An 18153-nucleotide genomic window follows, 5' to 3' on the forward strand; every position below is an offset into this window, starting at 1 on the left:
GGAACCTTTGAAGTTCTGCCGGATTGAGAGCCCTGCACTTGAGTATGGCCGTGCGGCCAGGGACAGTGACCTGCCGACAGCCGGCTCGTTCTGCCTCTTCGTCTCTACTTCGCCAAACGTGCAGGCCTATTGGGGGCTCGGCGGTGTTTTCGGGACACACGGGGGGCGGCCCATGCTCCCGCTATTGTTTGGGGGTCTATTGTGAGTGGCTCTATGACGGGCTCCGGGGCATGTGCGGCAGTTGTGGTTCCGGGACCCTTGGGTTCCATATGGGGCCCAGAGCCCTGTTTTCTCCGACCACTCGAGGCATCCCTCCCTCCATTTGTCCGCCCTTGCTTTCTTGCGCATTACTGTATCCCCCCCACCCCCACCCCGTTTCCTGCTGCCCACTCTCACGCCTTTCGACCATCTGCTCTCCTCCCTCGCGCTATCCGTTCACGAGCGCCCACTCCCACCCTTCACCTCGGCACAACACTCCATTCTCACAGCAGCCCTCCCACAACTACCCTGGAAACGCACCTCCATCGTTTCACCAGCCCTCACATCTTCTCTGTGCCGGCTGCACGTTCACTCCACCCAGCACGCACTTCGGTACCACGCGCCATTATGCTAGATTAAGAAATCTCCTCCCTTGCTTGCCCCCCCCCCCCTCCACCACACACACATACACCTCTCACTACGGAGTAACAAGGGAGAGTGAACACAATGCGCAGCTCTTAACGCCATCTCCGCCTTTACCACTGTTACTTCCGAGCACACTTTCGTGTACATTCATACCTTGCAACTGTGCAATCATTAATGAACACTAACATATGCGTTCAAAGGAACGAGCTGTCACCGTACCAGTTGACCTTTTGCTCGGCGGTGTTTTCGGGACACACGGGGGGCGGCCCATGCTCCCGCTATTGTTTGTCTATTGTGAGTGGCTCTATGACGGGCTCCGGGGCATGTGCGGCAGTTGTGGTTCCGGGACCCTTGGGTTCCATATGGGGCCCAGAGCCCTGTTTTCTCCGACCACTCGAGGCATCCCTCCCTCCATTTGTCCGCCCTTGCTTTCTTGCGCATTACTGTATCCCCCCCCCCCCCCCACCCCGTTCCCTGCTGCCCACTCTCACGCCTTTCGACCATCTGCACTCCTCCCTCGCGCTATCCGTTCACGAGCGCCCACTCCCACCCTTCACCTCGGCACAACACTCCATTCTCACAGCAGCCCTCCCACAACTACCCTGGAAACGCACCGGCGGTTCTCTTCTGTCGGCCTGCGGTGGCATGAGAGAAAATCAATAGACGACTGAATACGAGCATTCACTCATGAGTGTGACTCCTAGGGCTGGAGCACGGCCGACAGGGAGCCACGAACAGCGGGAGAGGGCGGGAGGTGGGGACAGCGGGAGCCACGAACAGCGGGAGGGGGCGGGAGCCACAAACAGCGGGAGGGGGCGGGAGCCACAAACAGCGGGAGGGGGCGGGAGCCACAAACAGCGGGAGGGGGCGGGAGCCACAACAGCGGGAGGGGGCGGTGAAAGGACCCAGGAAAAGGGAGAAGGAGGGGAGGGGGCGAGGGAATCACTCACCGCGCGGAAAAACAGCGTCCGGGGGCACTGAAGGAGATACTGCTGCTGTAGGTGCCATGGCCGTCGAGCTCCGTCTCTGCCTGTCCATTTTGTTTGCAGCGGCCGGGGAAAGCCCGCAATCCACCCCCCCCCCCGCACAAAAAAGGCAGCTCCGATATCTAGAAAACATGAAAGGACCCAGGAAAAGGGAGAAGGAGGGGAGGGGGCGAGGGAATCACTCACCGCGCGGAAAAACAGCGTCCGGGGGCACTGAAGGAGATACTGCTGCTGTAGGTGCCATGGCCGTCGAGCTCCGTCTCTGCCTGCTGCTGCGTCTGTCAGGGCAAGTCACCGCGCATCGTCAGCCACCGTCCAGGAAAGTAGGGACCGGCCTGTAATTAGGGACCGGCCTGTAATCGGGTGGCATGAAAAACGGCACAAACATGCGTAAATGGGGGCAGAGGCAGAGGCTCGATGCTCACCTTCACTGCGGTGAAACAAAATGGCGGCCGGGAAGCTCTGAATTTTTCGAAATTGGGGGCGTGGTTTTGTGGTTCTGAGTGACAGACAACGTCACTGTCTAAAGAACGCAAAAAATCACGCCCCCAAATCCGAAAAAGACGGGGCTTCTTTGGAGTGACGCATCTCTCCTCCAATGGCTGGCCTCCGTTTAGGAAGCCAGCCAATGAAGGAGAGAGGGGGCACGGAGGCGGGACCTTCGCCGCAACTCAAACTCATTAAATCTCCGGCCTAAGACTGCGCAAGCGCAGCCTTTTAGGCCTTCGACCTAAAAAGTGCAGGGGGACAGTTTCGTAGGAGACTCCACACTGGTGCTGCTTAAGACCACGGTGTCGAAAACCTAGGAAGCCCGAGTTTGATTCCACTTCATGCTTCTTTCTCCCACCGCTCTACATGGTCTGTCTGTCCATCTTATTCCTGAAGGTTATTTTTCGGTCTGCTTTCTGCCTTTTTCACTGTTATCTTATCTCCTTTCTTTCTCCCCTTCTCTCTGGACAAAGCAGGAACTCGTTCATCCCTGTAAGTTCGAGAGTAGTGTATGTGGTAACCCCTCTACAATTCTCCGCACCTTGACTCCCATCCACAGTGGAGCTAAGGAAGCGTCCTCTGATGGAAACAAAATGGATGAACAGGACATTTCCTTACAGGCTGATGCCTCTAACAAGCACTGGCGTTGCCAATAGCTTTCGCATTTGGAAAGTTGGAGCTATTGGTTTTGTAAATGACATTTTATATTTATATATTGTTATTGACAATGCCAATAACGATATATAAATATAACATGTCATTTACAAAACCAATAGCTCCAACTTTCCAAATGCGAAACCTATTGGCAACGCCAGTGCTTGTTTTTATTGGGATTTCAGTACGATGATTCTGTGTAGAAAATCTGAAATGTGACCAGGCAATCAAGTTTGTTAGCTCCAAACTGACTGTACCTTTACATTATTTTGTAATATCTTTTTTGATCTCCTGTTGACCTGAAGGCATTGTGTTTTTCTGATGCACAGGGAAGCAGACGAAGGATATAAAAAGCCTCTTGAGCGGTTGCTGACAATCTGGCAGGAAAGGAGCGTCTACACCAGCGATTTCATCCAGCAACTCAGGCTAGCCATCGAGGACTCCAGCAGCCCTCCCGAACAGTCAGGTAGGAGGCCCTCACGCAAAGGTCAGTTCTTGTGAAGAATAATGGGTAATGGCAGGTTATGGAAAATCTGCTACTTAACTATGTATGTATGTGTTAGTGTGTGTGTGTATATATAATACATACATATATATATATATATATATATATATTTAATATAAATAATCATGCAGTTTCTAAAGTGCATATCTACCTCATGCAAGGTGTCTGCGCTGGGTACATGTATCCGCAAGCCTAACTGCAAGTATTTAAAAAAACAAATGTGGTCTATAAACCCATAATTTAGTGCAACAATACTAATAAATGGACATTCATGCGTATTACTGCCGTGCAAAAGTCAAATTCGAGGTTATTAACACAGTCTTGAAGATTTGACACATAACTGCATGCAACAAATACTTTGCACAGGAAACAACCATCAGGTCTTGTCGCTGGGGTTTTAGCATGCTGCAGAAATTCAACTCGTTGCAGCCTGGTTTTGGTTAAAATTCATTTTGTCAATTCAAATGCACATGAATAAAATACCATGTCATAAACTATATATGTGGAGGCACGGAGTATAAAATGCTGTTTATTACCATTACTGAGTGGCAGGGGATGTCAGGACTCACTCAATGCTTTGCCTCTCGTGAGACATGGTCCATCCGCACACTCCGCAGTGATAATAAGTTGTGTATTGCACTCTGTTCATCTGCATGTATAATATGTATTTTAAAGTTAAGCCTACGGTGAGGGCACTTAATACATTCACAAAATGTACCTGTTTATTGTAAACAAGTATTAATATATTTTGCTCTAGGATGGTTCAAGTGCAGTAAGTATCAGTAGATTTTCAATAAGAACAATGATTTGAGTAAATCGCTTCATGGATTCCTTTGAATTTGGTGCTTGCAGTATCAGTCAGATACAGACAACAGTACTTGCGTGAGTCTGAATAAACACAGATCAAAACCACCAAATGTCGCCAATGTTTACTTTTTTACTAGATCAAATCTCATCACTGGTGCTTTCATGTTGGCAAGTGTTGGTAGATTTTACAGTTGTGAAAGATGTTGGCAATTCGGACCTCTAAATTTGATACTAGTGCAAATTATTTTGGGATTCTTGCTCCTCTTTTGCAAAATAAACAAGATGCAACCAAAACGGTTATTCTCCTCAGGTTTTTTTTAACAGATTTTATTTGTCTTTCTATTACATCATATCGTTACAGTTCTACAGTCCCATCGTTTGATATGGACCTTCTCCTAGTTTTTATCTGCTTATTACATTTTGTATCCACGACTCTGGCTACTCCGGAATTGTCTAGCTATAGGAATGAACTATCAGAACTTTTACACCTACCTAATAGTTGGGACATTCCTTGGTTAAAATACATCAGGCAGGAGTTTGACAGACTGGGGCTGACCCAAGTATGGAGGAACCCTGAAGAAGCATGCTGTGGGTTATCCCGGCCGGAACTGGTGAGAACATACTACCAAAAAAACCTGGCCGAACACCTATCTAACCCCAAAACAGGGTCGCTAACACTGTCATTCTTGGAGCAGAAGGACATTTATAAACCTGAGCCTGCCTTGGATGCCATCAATCCTAGTAGTCACAGAAAGCTGTACCTCCAGTGGAGATATAACTCTTTACCGCTCAGAGCCCTATCAGCACGATGGAAGCAGGATGCGCCTGCAAACTGCCCTGGGTGCAATGCTGATCTAGAGTCCGAGATACATATGGTCTTTTTCTGTCCTCTATACAAGATTCCCAGGAAGAATTGGATTGTCCCTATTTGCAGAAATTTGGGCATCAGGCAGCATCTCGATTCGTTCCGAATACTAAAAACTGACCTGTCGCCATGGATTGTGTTTGGGGTTACTAAATTCCTGGCGGCAATGTGGAATCTAAGAAGGAAAAAAGTGGAATAATGATCTGGTTTTAGTTGCATAGCGCCCAAGGACTAACTGATCTGCAATTTTAGCCCCTCCTTTTTTAAATGACCCTGTTCTGTAATCAGTGTTTTATCATTTCTAATGTTGTTTCTAATGTGTTGCTTTTATGACATACATGTTGAAATAAAGATTTAATAATAATAATAGTATCCACTTGAGAGGTTGAATAATATGAAACTCTAACCGTAATTAACCCACACCCCTAGTCACCAGGAAAGTATGTGGGGCACTGAACCAGTGTATGCAGTACTCAATCAGGGTGTGTTTGTAGGGCAGTGCGATGCAAGCTCAATGAGTTCGTTCTCAGGGTCTCGTCCAGATAGGAGTCATTTGGATAGCCCAGTTATTGTTAGGATATCTGTGTCGTGCCCTCCCTACAAATCTTCCCTCTCTCCATCTGGGGTCTCTTGTTCCGGGTGTGTCAGATTGTGTACAAGTGTCTCCCAGGCTCTAGCTACCTCTATTTTTCGCTACCCCTGCTTAGGTTTCCGCATCAGTATCCATCCCTCTCAACCTGCCCAGTTCAGTAGTTCTTTCGTCCATATGCATAGTCTAGGGCCTCCGTTTGCTTTCCAGTTTCTGGTTAGTTCGTGCTTTGCTAGTACGAATGCCTGGTCTGTGTGGAGGAACAATCCCAGAAAGCTGTTGGCAGGAGAAAAGGAGAGCTCCCTATCAACAATGTCGCTATTTGTAATACTCCTTCCAATAACTCGTACTTCCCCGCAGCGTGGGCAAGCTTCCTCTTCTGTCTAGAAACATCTGACTAAGCGTTCTTTGGTCAGGTAGGCCCTATTAAGGACATAGTAATGTATCCGTTTGAAGCACGCATTTCTGGATACTTTTGGTATCCCAGCTAATTATTGTCCCAGTCCTTCGCTAGGATTGGTGTGCCCACGTCCCCTTCCCATTGGAGTTGCAGCGACTCCAGTGGGTGCAATCAGTCTGGGGGAAGCGCTCTGTACAAGCAGGCCACTACTTTAATGGTGGCCGCTGATTGGGCCATAATAACAGCTCTGTTGTGTGGGGGGTTCCTGTCTGCCATTGCTTGTGGATTGCTGCCATGAGTGTTCTGGCTATAAGAAATGTCCCTGGGGTAGCCCAAACTCTACTCTAAACTCCTCGAACGGAAATGGCTCTGTATCCCTGTAGAGGCAACCTATTTGTGTCACCCTGGCTTCTATCCAAGCCTTGCCAGTTACTCCCATGGGGAAGTGCTCTTAACATATCCGGGGGGGTGTCTGGCGAGTATGGAACCCGCGCACTCATTCTCTGCAACCCCCAGCGCCAGCATTTGGCCTGTACTTTGTTCTTGGGGGGCCTTCCATGCTGGTCTGCCCAAACACCTGCAGCAGATCGTGTAGTGATGGTTTGGCCTGTCTAGGTGCCGCCACTTGTCACTCTAGTGCTATTTTTTGTACTAACCATTCCAGCTATGTAATATGTCTCAAAATCCAGGGCTGCCAGCGCACCTGCAGCTGTAGGTCGTTGCAGTGTTGTGAGGGTTACTTTGAGTCGCCCTGAACCCCAGATAAAGGTCAGAATCTTGGAGTCCAGGTCCCTGAAAAAAGCCGACTGGATCCACAGTGGGAGCGCGTTAAAATAGTACAGCATGCAGGGGAGCGCCACCATTTTAAGGAGCGCAGTCCTGCCAGCCACAGAGAGCGGAGGGTCCGCCAATAGTCCATAGCCACCCGCAATCCTTGCAAGGCCCACCCTATGTTGCCCTCGTATAGATCTGACCAGGTATGGTAAATGTGAACTCCCTCCCACATATGGTAGACAATTAGGCTCCCATTGCAGTCGTGCTAGGTCTCTCGCTCCTCAGGTTAATTCAACGCTGCCACCTCACCTGGTTTCATATTTGCAGGTGTGGTTGGTTTGTGGAGCCATATTTGCATCTGTTTTATTCCTATTAGTGACTTTGTCTGTGAAATGTGATACGCACTTTCTTTGCTGTGTTTGACTTATTTATTTATTTTTAAGTTGTTTTTAGACAACTTTGTGAGCCACTGGAGAATTCGTTCCTAATACCCCTTGCACACTTTATTAAATAGTTTATCGCAGCCTGGGAACAGGCAACGCCATTGGTCATTTGCTACAATTATAGCTATTGAAAAAGTATGGGATAATTCAGGATCTTGTTATTTTAGTGAAAAACACGGATGGATTTGAGCTCTACTAAAGGAGAAATATTTCTGAAAGATAAAAACGCTTCTTATGAAATCAGTTCCTTCATTTTGTTTAGGCCACTGATCACAATGTGTGTCAAAGCAACCCTTGTATGTAGATTTTTTTTAAACCCTCTTCTTCAAGTAAGTTCCACAGTCCGGAACCGGACTCCTCCTCACGGCTGCATCTTGTATGTTTACCCCCAGACGTTAAAACAAATATTTGTTCTGCATTTTGTCAGGATAATTATTTTTTACATCCCAACGCCGCATCTGTGCTCCGTAACTGTTAAAACAGTTTATCTTTGAGAGACGCAAGAATTTGTTATTTTGTCCAGGCTCGCCACAGTGAGTGGCTGAACCGAACAAAAAAAAAAATCAAGTCCAAACTGGAATATCTTGGCTTGTCCATTATGAAATAAATTGGCCTCTGCAGGATACATGCTTGGCAAATGAACATTCATCCCCTTTTCTGTGTATGAGACAATGAATGCACACCACTTTGAGATAATCTGTCAAATTTTCAGGCCAGAGATCTGTAATAGGCATTCATCTACTGGTTCTTCCTCAATGGCTCTCACATTCACCTTTACTTATTTGGGTCGCTGCAGCTCGTTTATAATCATTGTACACAATCATGTTAATAGCATAACATTGGCAACCCAGTGTACCCTATTCTGCTGTGCCTTTCTTGAAGTAATTCTAATGCGGACTGATTTTGTGATAACTGTATCGTTTCTGGTTTTATATTTACTTCTCAAATGCTCCCGTTGAATTGCTTCTCGCTAGCATGAATGGCAGTTGCTTCTGTAAAGCTGTTAAAAATAGGCTTTAACAACATTTTTATTTCCTGAGTAAGATTTCTAGCAAATTCTGATATTTTACATGATGTGAGCATCAGTTTGCCATTATGCTTTTTCACTGAATGTTGAACCGCAGGCCTCTATTTCGACCATATAATGTCTCACTGGAACAGTGAAACCGAGTGCTACATCCACAATGCGTTTCTGCTTGAACCATCCTCCTACCTGTATCACGATATCCCCCATGCTGGTGTGAGTAAAACAACTAGGATCACAGCTGATTGGTCAAAACCACTCCTTTTGTAGCAGTTTGTACACTACAGGCCTACTCGTTACTGGTAAGGGTTCCTGGGGTCAAGTCATAGCCATCCTGGAATTGATCTGGTTGCTGAAATCTACCCCACAAAGGTGGGGCTTGCTTCGCTGTGGTTCTTTGACAATTTTCCATTTGATGCTTTGCTACAAGTAGTTGTAGTGGTTGAGCTACGCTTCATCAGAAGCCTAAACTTCCACAGTGCTACCAACCTTAAATGGGGTTCTCACCAAATTCTGCTAAATGCCCAATCGCTATTGCTGAATCTTTCCCATTCTCAGTGTGTCTGTACCTGGCCACAATGTGATGTACATGAAAGTGGATGAATAGTTATGAAAGCAGGCAATTTATGGCCTTTTTTCCAAGCACAAGTCTAATGTTCCTGTTAGTGTCATTTGATACCTTCAAGTGTATGCGCTTTTTGCCAGGTTCTTTTTTTAGGTCTCATTAGAGACCTCACGTGTGGTCCCTCGCAAGATATTTTGTTTACCTAAAGGGGACTTCGAGCCCACACATTTCTTACCATAGGTTGCCTTCACTGTCACTCTTATTTCGTTCTTATGTTTGGTTACGGCTTGCTGGTTTTATTTCCTCTTTGTGTGTTTATTTCTCCCATGTGGCAAGGTCAAAGGACTGCTTTTATTCCCACTGATTCACACATTGATACTTGTCCTATTTTTTTTTTAATTTGGAGGAACCAAACCATAAAACTGCATCTGTGCCATAATACATACATACATACATACATACAGGCTGGCTAACCGTCCCATAGTCTATAATTGCAAGCCATACCATACCATGCCATACAACACAATGATAGGCCATACTATATAATAAAAGACCATACATACAACAGGCCATATCATGCCATACTATCCAATGACAGCCCAAACCATAATATAAAATAACAAGCCATACCATACTATACCTTACCATACTGTATTGTGGGCCATATCATACCATACCATACCATACCATACTATACACTGACAGAAGATACCATACAATGCCATACCATACTATACAATGACAGGACATAGTCTACTACACAATGACAATCCAAACCATGCCATAGTATGCAATGCACAGAAGTTGTGCTGTTATATAATATGGCAAAAAAATCCCTTGACAAAGTCAATATATCTTGCATACATCTGAACTATTTTCTTTGCCAATGCTTGTTTCAGCAGATAGTTTGATTCAGAATGTGATTTTAGTATATTCAAATTCCAATGCTGGGCATTGTGCATGATTTTCTTTTCCTGCAGTTTAATTGTGATTCCTTATTTGATGTAGCCCTCCAGGTTTAAGTGATGCCTATCGTGGCACTGACCATTTGCAGCAGCTGGCCTTCATAAACTTGGCATCTCTTACCTTAAGAAAGGTCACCTGGTGCACAGCTATTCTCGGAGGGCCACCACCTCTATGCATCATATGGCTGCCCCTATCCTGTTGGAGGTTGTTAGAATTTATCGGTAAAACACAGAGTAAGAGGTGTGTACAGGGTCTCAACCCCTAGGCACAGCTCAAAGTACCTTTACAGCCAGTGAGTTAACAAGGTAACATCACCCTTGCTTTCTCTACCACTAGTAATGCATATAACCCCAGGAAAGCTAAAAGCACTGTCACATTACCACGATTTTGGCAGCACCAGGCAGGTAACTAGTTTTAGATAGGTTAGATTTAGATCTACGGAAGGGGTGCAAGCACCCTGTAGCTGAGGGCGGACCCTGCCTTCAATAAACCTGTTGACTCTCTTGCACCATGTTTGGGTGCGGTATAGGTGGGAGTTCTCCAGCCAGCTTTAAACCATGGGATCGAGCATTCTGTTCCTCTTGGACCCAGTGCTGGAAGCTTGTCTAAAGGCTTAGACCAGAGCACTAGGTTGTAATTCTACCTGGAGCCACAAGGGATGCTTTACCGAGGAAAAGATCCTAGCCTAGCTTCTTAAGAGTGCTTGCGGTTGCAGGAAACTGCTCTTATCATTCATCTGCTAAGACTTCTTATTATAAATTACCAAGTACTAATTGGAAGGCTAGGAAAGCTGCCTCAGTTATTCTTTGACCACCTCTGATGCCTGCAGCGCAGATCTTTGCACAGGCAGTGTCCATACTACTTCATATGGTACTTGTGTCCTGCTCCAGCTGCCAATTCAGGATTTTCTTGCTATGCATTATCCGTCATATGACAGCACCTTACTGCCAAGGAATTTGCCCCCAGCAATACACCCTACCTTTTCATACGTTGAAAAATATATTCTAATGAGTGTGAATGATTGGAGAAGAGATGCAAACTCATTTAAAATCAAGGCTAACAAAATAAAACGGATGCTGCAACATGGAGGTGTGCCGAAAAAGGTCCTTTTAATGGTATTCATATTCCAGCATATGCTAACACCTTACTGCCAAGGAAATTGCCCTCAGTATTACAACTTGTCTTCTTGCATGTGAAGAAAGATATTGTGATGAGTGTGACAGGTTGCGGAAGAGGGGCACATCCATGAAAAATGAAGGCTAAGAAAATAAAACCCATCATACAACAAAGTGTGCTGCAAAAGTGGTTTTAATAGTCACAGGCTGCCCAGATTCACGTTGGCTGTGTAGCTGCTATTCCCGAAGGAGCAGACGTGATCCAGGGAAAATGAACAAATAAAAATTCAGTTCAGATAAGTGAGGATGCCCTGGTAAACAATAGTAAACAATCTTTGTCATATTTTTAACTGTTCTCAACTCAACAACTTCTAATTTGCGTCTGAACTGCCTGTTTTCCAAAGGCCTCAAAACCCTCTTCTGAACACTCGGCCATTTGGGCAAGACTATTCCTGGGTGTATCTAACCTTCAAGTCTTCTACCATAAAGAGTTCTTGATTGGGGACCCAGACTTTTGACTTTGGTGCTTGAAAGCATGATAACCCACTCCCAACTAGAAGCTCCCGCTTTGTGCTGGCTGAAGCCCTGTAGGTGCTGTTCATTTGATTCCAGAGGCAGCCACTAAATATTGAGGTCCCCTATAATATGGAAGCATCCTTGATTCCCCTACCAAAGCCAGGCGGTCAAGACCCAGATCCCCAAGCATTATCAGATGTGGAGCAAGCCACAAACTCTTTGGATAAGGACTATAGTGCTTTCAAAGACAACCATTTCAAGTTATTGTAATGGTTGCCCATTCAAAGAAAAATAACCTGATTCTGCCACATGGTCAGGGAAGCTAACTGTCTAGAGTCCTGTGTGAAAAACATCTACCAGTCAGACAACTGCTTCAATTCAATAGTTTCGGCTTTCACAACAATAAAAGTTCATACAACAAACAAACAGTTTACTATCAAGTTCAGTCAGTCAGTCAGAAACACTTTATTCGATTGTTTTAAAATCATAAAAGTATGCTACAGAACCATTTTCAATCATACAGACAAGTTTTTAAAACAAGTTAAAAAGGTTGCTATACACAATAAAAAATTCATATAGAAAACATCTTTACCAACATATTTACAGTAATCACAGTCTTATGGGCCCTTAACAGTGTACAGAATTTAAATATAGTGCAAACTAGAATATCTTTACAATTCTAAATACAAAAATACTAGCCGCCTGGGGGTAAAGTGCAAAACGTGCAATTCATGAGTTCATATTTGACACATTTCATGCTTACATAAACAATGGCCAGATTATTCAATTCAAGCAGTTAAATTACGTTGATTATTTAACTTAACTTAACTTCTATCAAGTTAAAATGAGAAAGTCGATGCTATTATACAAAAGCCTAAAAGTAGTTACAATCCATCATATGCATTATATTAAAACAAAAGTTTAAGCTAGTACAATATTTAAATCGATGATCCTACTACCCCCTTCACTGTCAAACTCATTTAACCCCTTCGATGCTGATGACGAGCTCAGCTCGTCATCACCCACGGGGGTCGTGTGCTGATGACGAGCTGAGCTCGTCATGGTGCCACTAAAATGGCATTTTCCAGCACACAGCGGGAAAACGCCTAGCATCCAAGTGGTTAATAAGATTTCATCCTATCGGACTTTTAAAGTGCAAGTGCATCTAGTGATTAATAACTCGTAGTCCAAAAATTAACCTTTCACTAGACTGTCACGTTTGGCTTAGTAGATCTCATTCTCCATGCCCATAATAAGAATCTAGACACACTAAACACAATGAGCTCTTTTGTATTGCATCTAAAAAGTCTGGATGTTTCCCAGTAAAGATGAGACAAAAGAACAAAAAGTGGTCAACAGATTCCTCTGGCTTCAGACAGAAGGGACAATTGGAGGTTGAGGGTAACCCAGGGCGTAGTTCGGGTGCAACCCCCAGTTTTTGCGCTGTTTGTAATTCTAAATGATGCATTCATCCTGACCTTTTTTTCCTGCATGAATTTCTCCATGTAACACCTGGCGGAGTTTGTGTGGAGAAGGTACTGCACAGAGATTAAAAAGGGACCTAATACAATGATTTTCAGCAATACTGAGCAAAAACGTATCTGTCCACCCCCAAAGCTCTGCACTGTATACTGCCCCTGACTGGGCCATAGCCCTGTATACTTTCAGAGCTGGGATTACTGCTCCACTGGAGGTAGCCTTGTATTTCTTTCCTATTGCCATCGCTTTTTGGAGCAGAATCTTTTTACCTTTCCTTAGAAGTTGTGCCTAGGACATATTGTCAGATAGCCTTACTCCCAGGTAATCAAAGGGCTTTACTCTATCCAAGGGTGCCCCCCTCTGTCCTCATTTTGCGCCTACGTGAGCGGTGGGGATTTTGTGCCATGTATTTTGATTTGTCTAGGTTTATCTCAAGGCACCCTGTATAACAAAAGGATGAAAAGTTGTCTAGAAGCAACTGAAGTGCACGCTATGTGCAAGGCGTTAAAAGCGTGCCACCAGCAAACCTTTAAATGGGAGAGCTCGCGTTGCCATATCCTGGCGCAAGGGCTTCAATGAGATACGCAAAGGCACACAAAGCCACCTTGCAAGGCTCTGCATGGCGTAGTAAATCTGGAGTAACACCAGGCAGTCAGGTCAGCACCTTGTATTGCGCTGTCCTGGGAAGGCATTCCATGGGTGAGGCATGTGTTCCCACACATCTACCCATCGGTTTTGGTGCATTCCCAGATTTACTAATCCTAGTATACCTGGAAACGCATCAAAATGTTATGCCTTCCCAAGTGAGGCGTAACAAGAAGAAATCTGGCTATTTTTTGTCTGTATTCCTCTTTAAGTGTGCTGTTTTCTACAGCACACACGGGGGATAAAAATGGCTCAGTGTGTTGTTTTTGTGCAGGAAGGTGCCCTGTTCTGCAAAGAAAACAATTCTGCCTGCATTGGCTCTTGGACTCCACAAGTGCACCAGCGCAGAGAGCGAGTGAGAGACGGAACACCCCATATGGCGCATTCCTGCCGTCCCCATTTGGTGCTGCACAGCAAGTTGGCTTGCTGCCCTGCGCTATGAATTAGTGAATCTGGCCCGATGTGTCCAGTGAAATTATAAAGATACTCCTTATCTGTAATTTACCAATCTCCGTGTGGAAACCAAATTCTTATTAGCCTTAAGCCTCAGGAGATAGAAGAGTGAACTACAGCTCCTATGCCGAGTGATATGCTGCATGTGCTTTATTGATGGTTCTCCATGCCCATCTGCCTTCCCAGCGCCCTCTGGTCACATCTTTTCCGGCCTGTTTCAAAGTCGGGCATGGTTAGGTGGATTATTAAATGCATTTATCTTTGTTATGCCAATGCCAAGCCATTGGTACATGCCGCCCCACTAGTACATGCCACCATGAGTTTCTTGAGAAATATCCCACTTACCGATATTTTTTAAAACTGCTACTTGTTCATCATTCCGTGCATTCCCCAAGAACTACTGTGTCGACATTCATACCCGCCAAGAGGTACTGATTGGTTAACCTCTCCTTAAAATCCTGTTTGAGGCATCTTCTGCTTCTCCAGTCTATGCACAGAATGTTATGTAAAGGAGCACATGCAAACAGAAAAAAATCACTTACCTTTAACCCTCAGTCTGCAACAAGTCGTCTCTTATTTGTTATCTTGAGCCTATATATAATTTCAAACCTTTTCATTCCCAGTACACAGTTACTGCGCCACTATGCATCCCCACGCGTACACTAGACACTAGGGTAAAAAACGCAATCTTAGGTGAATTCTGTGTCCTGGAGCATTGTGGTATCCACTAGAGGTATCACGGGAGCTCCCTTGAAACCTGAACCATTTGTACGAAGAAAGACCACTTTTAATGTTCTCTGTCCAAGGCTAGATGGCAGGAGTGTGCACTACATGTGAATATACAGCACTGCAAGCCACAAACCACGTGATACAAGCGAGTAACATTTTTCTCTTGTTTCACTTAAACAATTGTTAAAGTTAACATTGGGTTAGGACAATCATGTCTTGACACATTTTAAAATCACCTTTTTTAGTCTGTAATGATCATGTTAGAGGTATCGACTAGGAAATAACATTTACTTTATAATATAAATAGTTAACATTGATTATGGTTACAGTTAGGGTTTGCTAAAAGGTTAGGAGGAGAGTTAATTCTTTAATATAAAATAATGTAATGAATGCTCAAAACAAATATTTAGCATTGCTAATAAAAAAATCTGTGTTGGCTGTTGGGATGAGGTAAAGATCCTAACGAGGCAAAGTTGTTGGAATGTGCTGGTAATTCAGTGTTAACTATGGGCTGACGAGATAATGGCAGATAAGCTCAAAGTTGTAAACTAATGGTAAAAAGAGGTAATGGCAGGAGAGGCAGTGTTACATAATCTTTTTTTTTTTTGTAACTTTTTATTAAGGAATAAACAAAAGAAAAGAAAAATAAGGTCTCAGGTGAATGCAATTAATTAACAACATTTCGGTTCATTGGGGACTGTACAGGATCCAGTAATTAATAGAAAAGGAAAACATTAGGATCATGGGGATTCCTGTGCTGCCAAATCCAGATCTCCTCCTGGGGCTTCACAAAGGCCTCCACGATATTGGTTCCAAGCCCCCCACACCTTCCCTCACTTCCGGGGGCAGCCCCTGGCAACATAGACAGCACGTTCTCTCATCATACACCAATCTAAGTCCTCCTCCCATTTATGCACCTGGGGCGGTTGGCGGGCGCCCCACAACTGCGCAATGTTCCGCTTGGCCACCATGCATGCCAACGTCAGCAATTGCTTCTGGTAATCAGTGAGATCCGTCGGTTCCCATACATTCAAGAGTCATCTACGGACTTCTATACGTACTTCCAACTCCTCATGAACCTTCTCCCAGTAAGTTTGTACGAAGGTGGAGTGCCAAAGAATATGCATCAATGTAATGTAATGTAATGTAATGATGTCTTGTAAAGCTCATGAAACACCCCACATGGGGTATCTCCGTGCTGTAGACCGCTAAGGAACCCGTCCTGGCTTTCCCTGTGAGATGGTCCCTACTGGGTATCTCCAAGGTGAAACAGGCATCCCTGGCGTATGTGGGGGGCCGTTGTGAAGATGAGGCAAGCTAATGCCCAGAGTTGCCGAGTGTGATCCCTGGTTACAGTAGGCGGCGAGAATTATCTAGTCCGCTGACCCTGGTCCACGACCCTGCCGCGTCGGGAATTGAACCCTGGTCCTGGGCCGTCCTCTGCTTCTGGGTCTGCCGCCTCTAACCAGTGAGCCACACCACTCCACATCAATGTACCCACTTCTCCACATTCTCTCCTGCATGCTGCGCTAGACGCTCTGCCCATTCGCACGAGCCGCGGCCCGGTAACATAAACTTTGTGGAGCACTTTCAGTTGGACCAGGCGAAGCTTCATCTGAACAGCGACTACCTTGGGGGAGGATAGCGCCTCCGTCCAGTCCTCATCATCCATTTCAAGGCCATCCGCACACCATTGCGATCTAAGCCTAACCAATGGGTCTTCTGCACTGTTAATTAATTTTCGATATATCAGGGAGATAGTCTTGTCTGGGATATGACCATCAAGGACCCGGTCCTCCAGAGGAGATGCCTCATGGAGTTCCGTGCCCTCAGGAATATGGGCTAACAACGAGTGCCTCACCTGCAAATATCGAAAGTATTCGTTCTGGTGGAGACTATATTGGTTTGCAAGTGAGTCAAACGTATGTATCAAATTTTTCCCCCACACATCCTTAATCTGAGTTATTCCAATGAGGTCCCATTTATCAAACCCTTTGGATTTCCATAGGCTACCCAGTTTTCCAGAATTAAGCAATGGAGTGGCCAATGTAAGTTTGCCCTCCCAGCCCAAACTTTTGGTGGCAGTGTGCCACACCCGTACGGAGTGTGCCGTTGGACCGGTAAGGGGAAACCTACCCGGTCTAGAATACAACGCTCTATCTATCCTGCCACCCGGGGCCTGACCTCTATCCATATCATAGCCTGGATCTCCGGGGACTCCATACACAACGTGGTTTAAAGCGCCCAAATGTGATGCCCAGTAATACCTCAGCAAGTCAGGCAGCCCTATACCACCATCAAACCAGGAGCGCGTCAATTTGTTAAAAGCTATACGAGCCCCACCATCCCACAAGAGGCACCGCTGAAGGGCCTCTATCTCTCTGAAATAAGCCGCTGGTACGGGGTCCATTGCATTCTGTAAGGCATATAAAAAAACGTGGCAGTGCCATCATTTTAAACAGGGTTGCTCTGCCAAGCAAAGACAGTGGGAGAGTCTTCCAGCGCTCCACATCCCCCCGGCATCGAGTCAGAGGAGATAAAAGATTATTATCATAGCGCCGTTTCGGATCGAGCGAGACATAAATTCCCAAGTATTTAAAACCGTCCTTCTCTATACGGATGGGGCATGTATGTGGGACCTCCGGGGGATCTCCGGCAATAACGTAAAGTACTGATTTGTTCTAATTTATAGCTAGACCGAAGTATCTCCCAAATATAGTAAGCACATCTAGAAAATATCGGAAGGAGGTCTTCGGTTTAGTAAGAGAGCAGAACATCGTCTGCATATAACGATATTTTGTCCTCCCATTCCGGCGTCCAGCGCAATCCGCGTATAGTGATGTCCCAGCGAACCCACGTCACCAACGGTTCCATTGCCAAAGCAAAGAGCAGCGGCGACAGAGGGCACCCTTGCCTGGTACCTCTTCCAAAGGAGAAGTCCCAGGATTTGCAGTTGTTAACCACTACCGTCGCCAGCGGCTTAGTATACAGTAAGCGTGCCCAGTTAACAAACTATTCACCAAAACATGACTTGATCAAAACTGCAAATAAATATGGCCATTCCACTCTATCGAATGCCATTGTGGCGTCCAAGGACACCAGAACCGCCGGTTCCCCTAGCTTAGAAGCCCCTCCAAGTACTCCATGCAGCCAATGCAGATTCAACGCTGTGCTGTGCCGCGGCATAAAACCGGATTGATCCGGATGGATCAAGGTTGTTATAACCTTCACTAATCTGGTGGTAAGGATCTTGGCCAGGACCTTGGGCTCTACTTTGAGGAGCGATATGGGCCTGTAAGAGGAGCAACACGTCTTAGGCTTAGCTTGCTTATGAATAACAGCTACATTGGCCACTCTCTGATCATATGGGAGCTCTCCTTTCTCTCGACTCTCGAGAAACATGGCGCAGAGATATAGTGCTACTCTATTGGCATTCAACTTATACAGCTCGATAGGTATTCCGTTCGGACCTGAGGCCTTGCCGGAGTTAACTTGCCGTATAGCCTGGGCGACCTCATCATCTGT

The 18153-nt window shown here is 45.5% G+C and overlaps 1 protein-coding gene across 3 annotated transcripts in view; it reads left to right on the plus strand.

Moving 5' to 3' along the window:
* RPRD1B (regulation of nuclear pre-mRNA domain containing 1B) overlaps window positions 1-18153 on the plus strand; it is a 271887-nt gene that overhangs the window by 96703 nt on the left and 157031 nt on the right. For 2 of the 3 annotated variants that reach the window (XM_086932237.1, XM_086932238.1), the window contains exon 3: window positions 3083-3219. In XM_086932237.1, the coding sequence (XP_086788363.1) occupies window positions 3083-3219 (137 nt within the window). Of the gene's footprint in view, window positions 1-3082; window positions 3241-18153 lie in introns of all 3 variants that reach the window. The other variant, XM_086932236.1, reaches the window with a different exon arrangement.

The sequence above is a fragment of the Lissotriton vulgaris genome, chromosome 7 (genome assembly GCF_964263255.1).
Source record: "Lissotriton vulgaris chromosome 7, aLisVul1.2, whole genome shotgun sequence".
NCBI lineage: Eukaryota > Metazoa > Chordata > Amphibia > Caudata > Salamandridae > Lissotriton > Lissotriton vulgaris.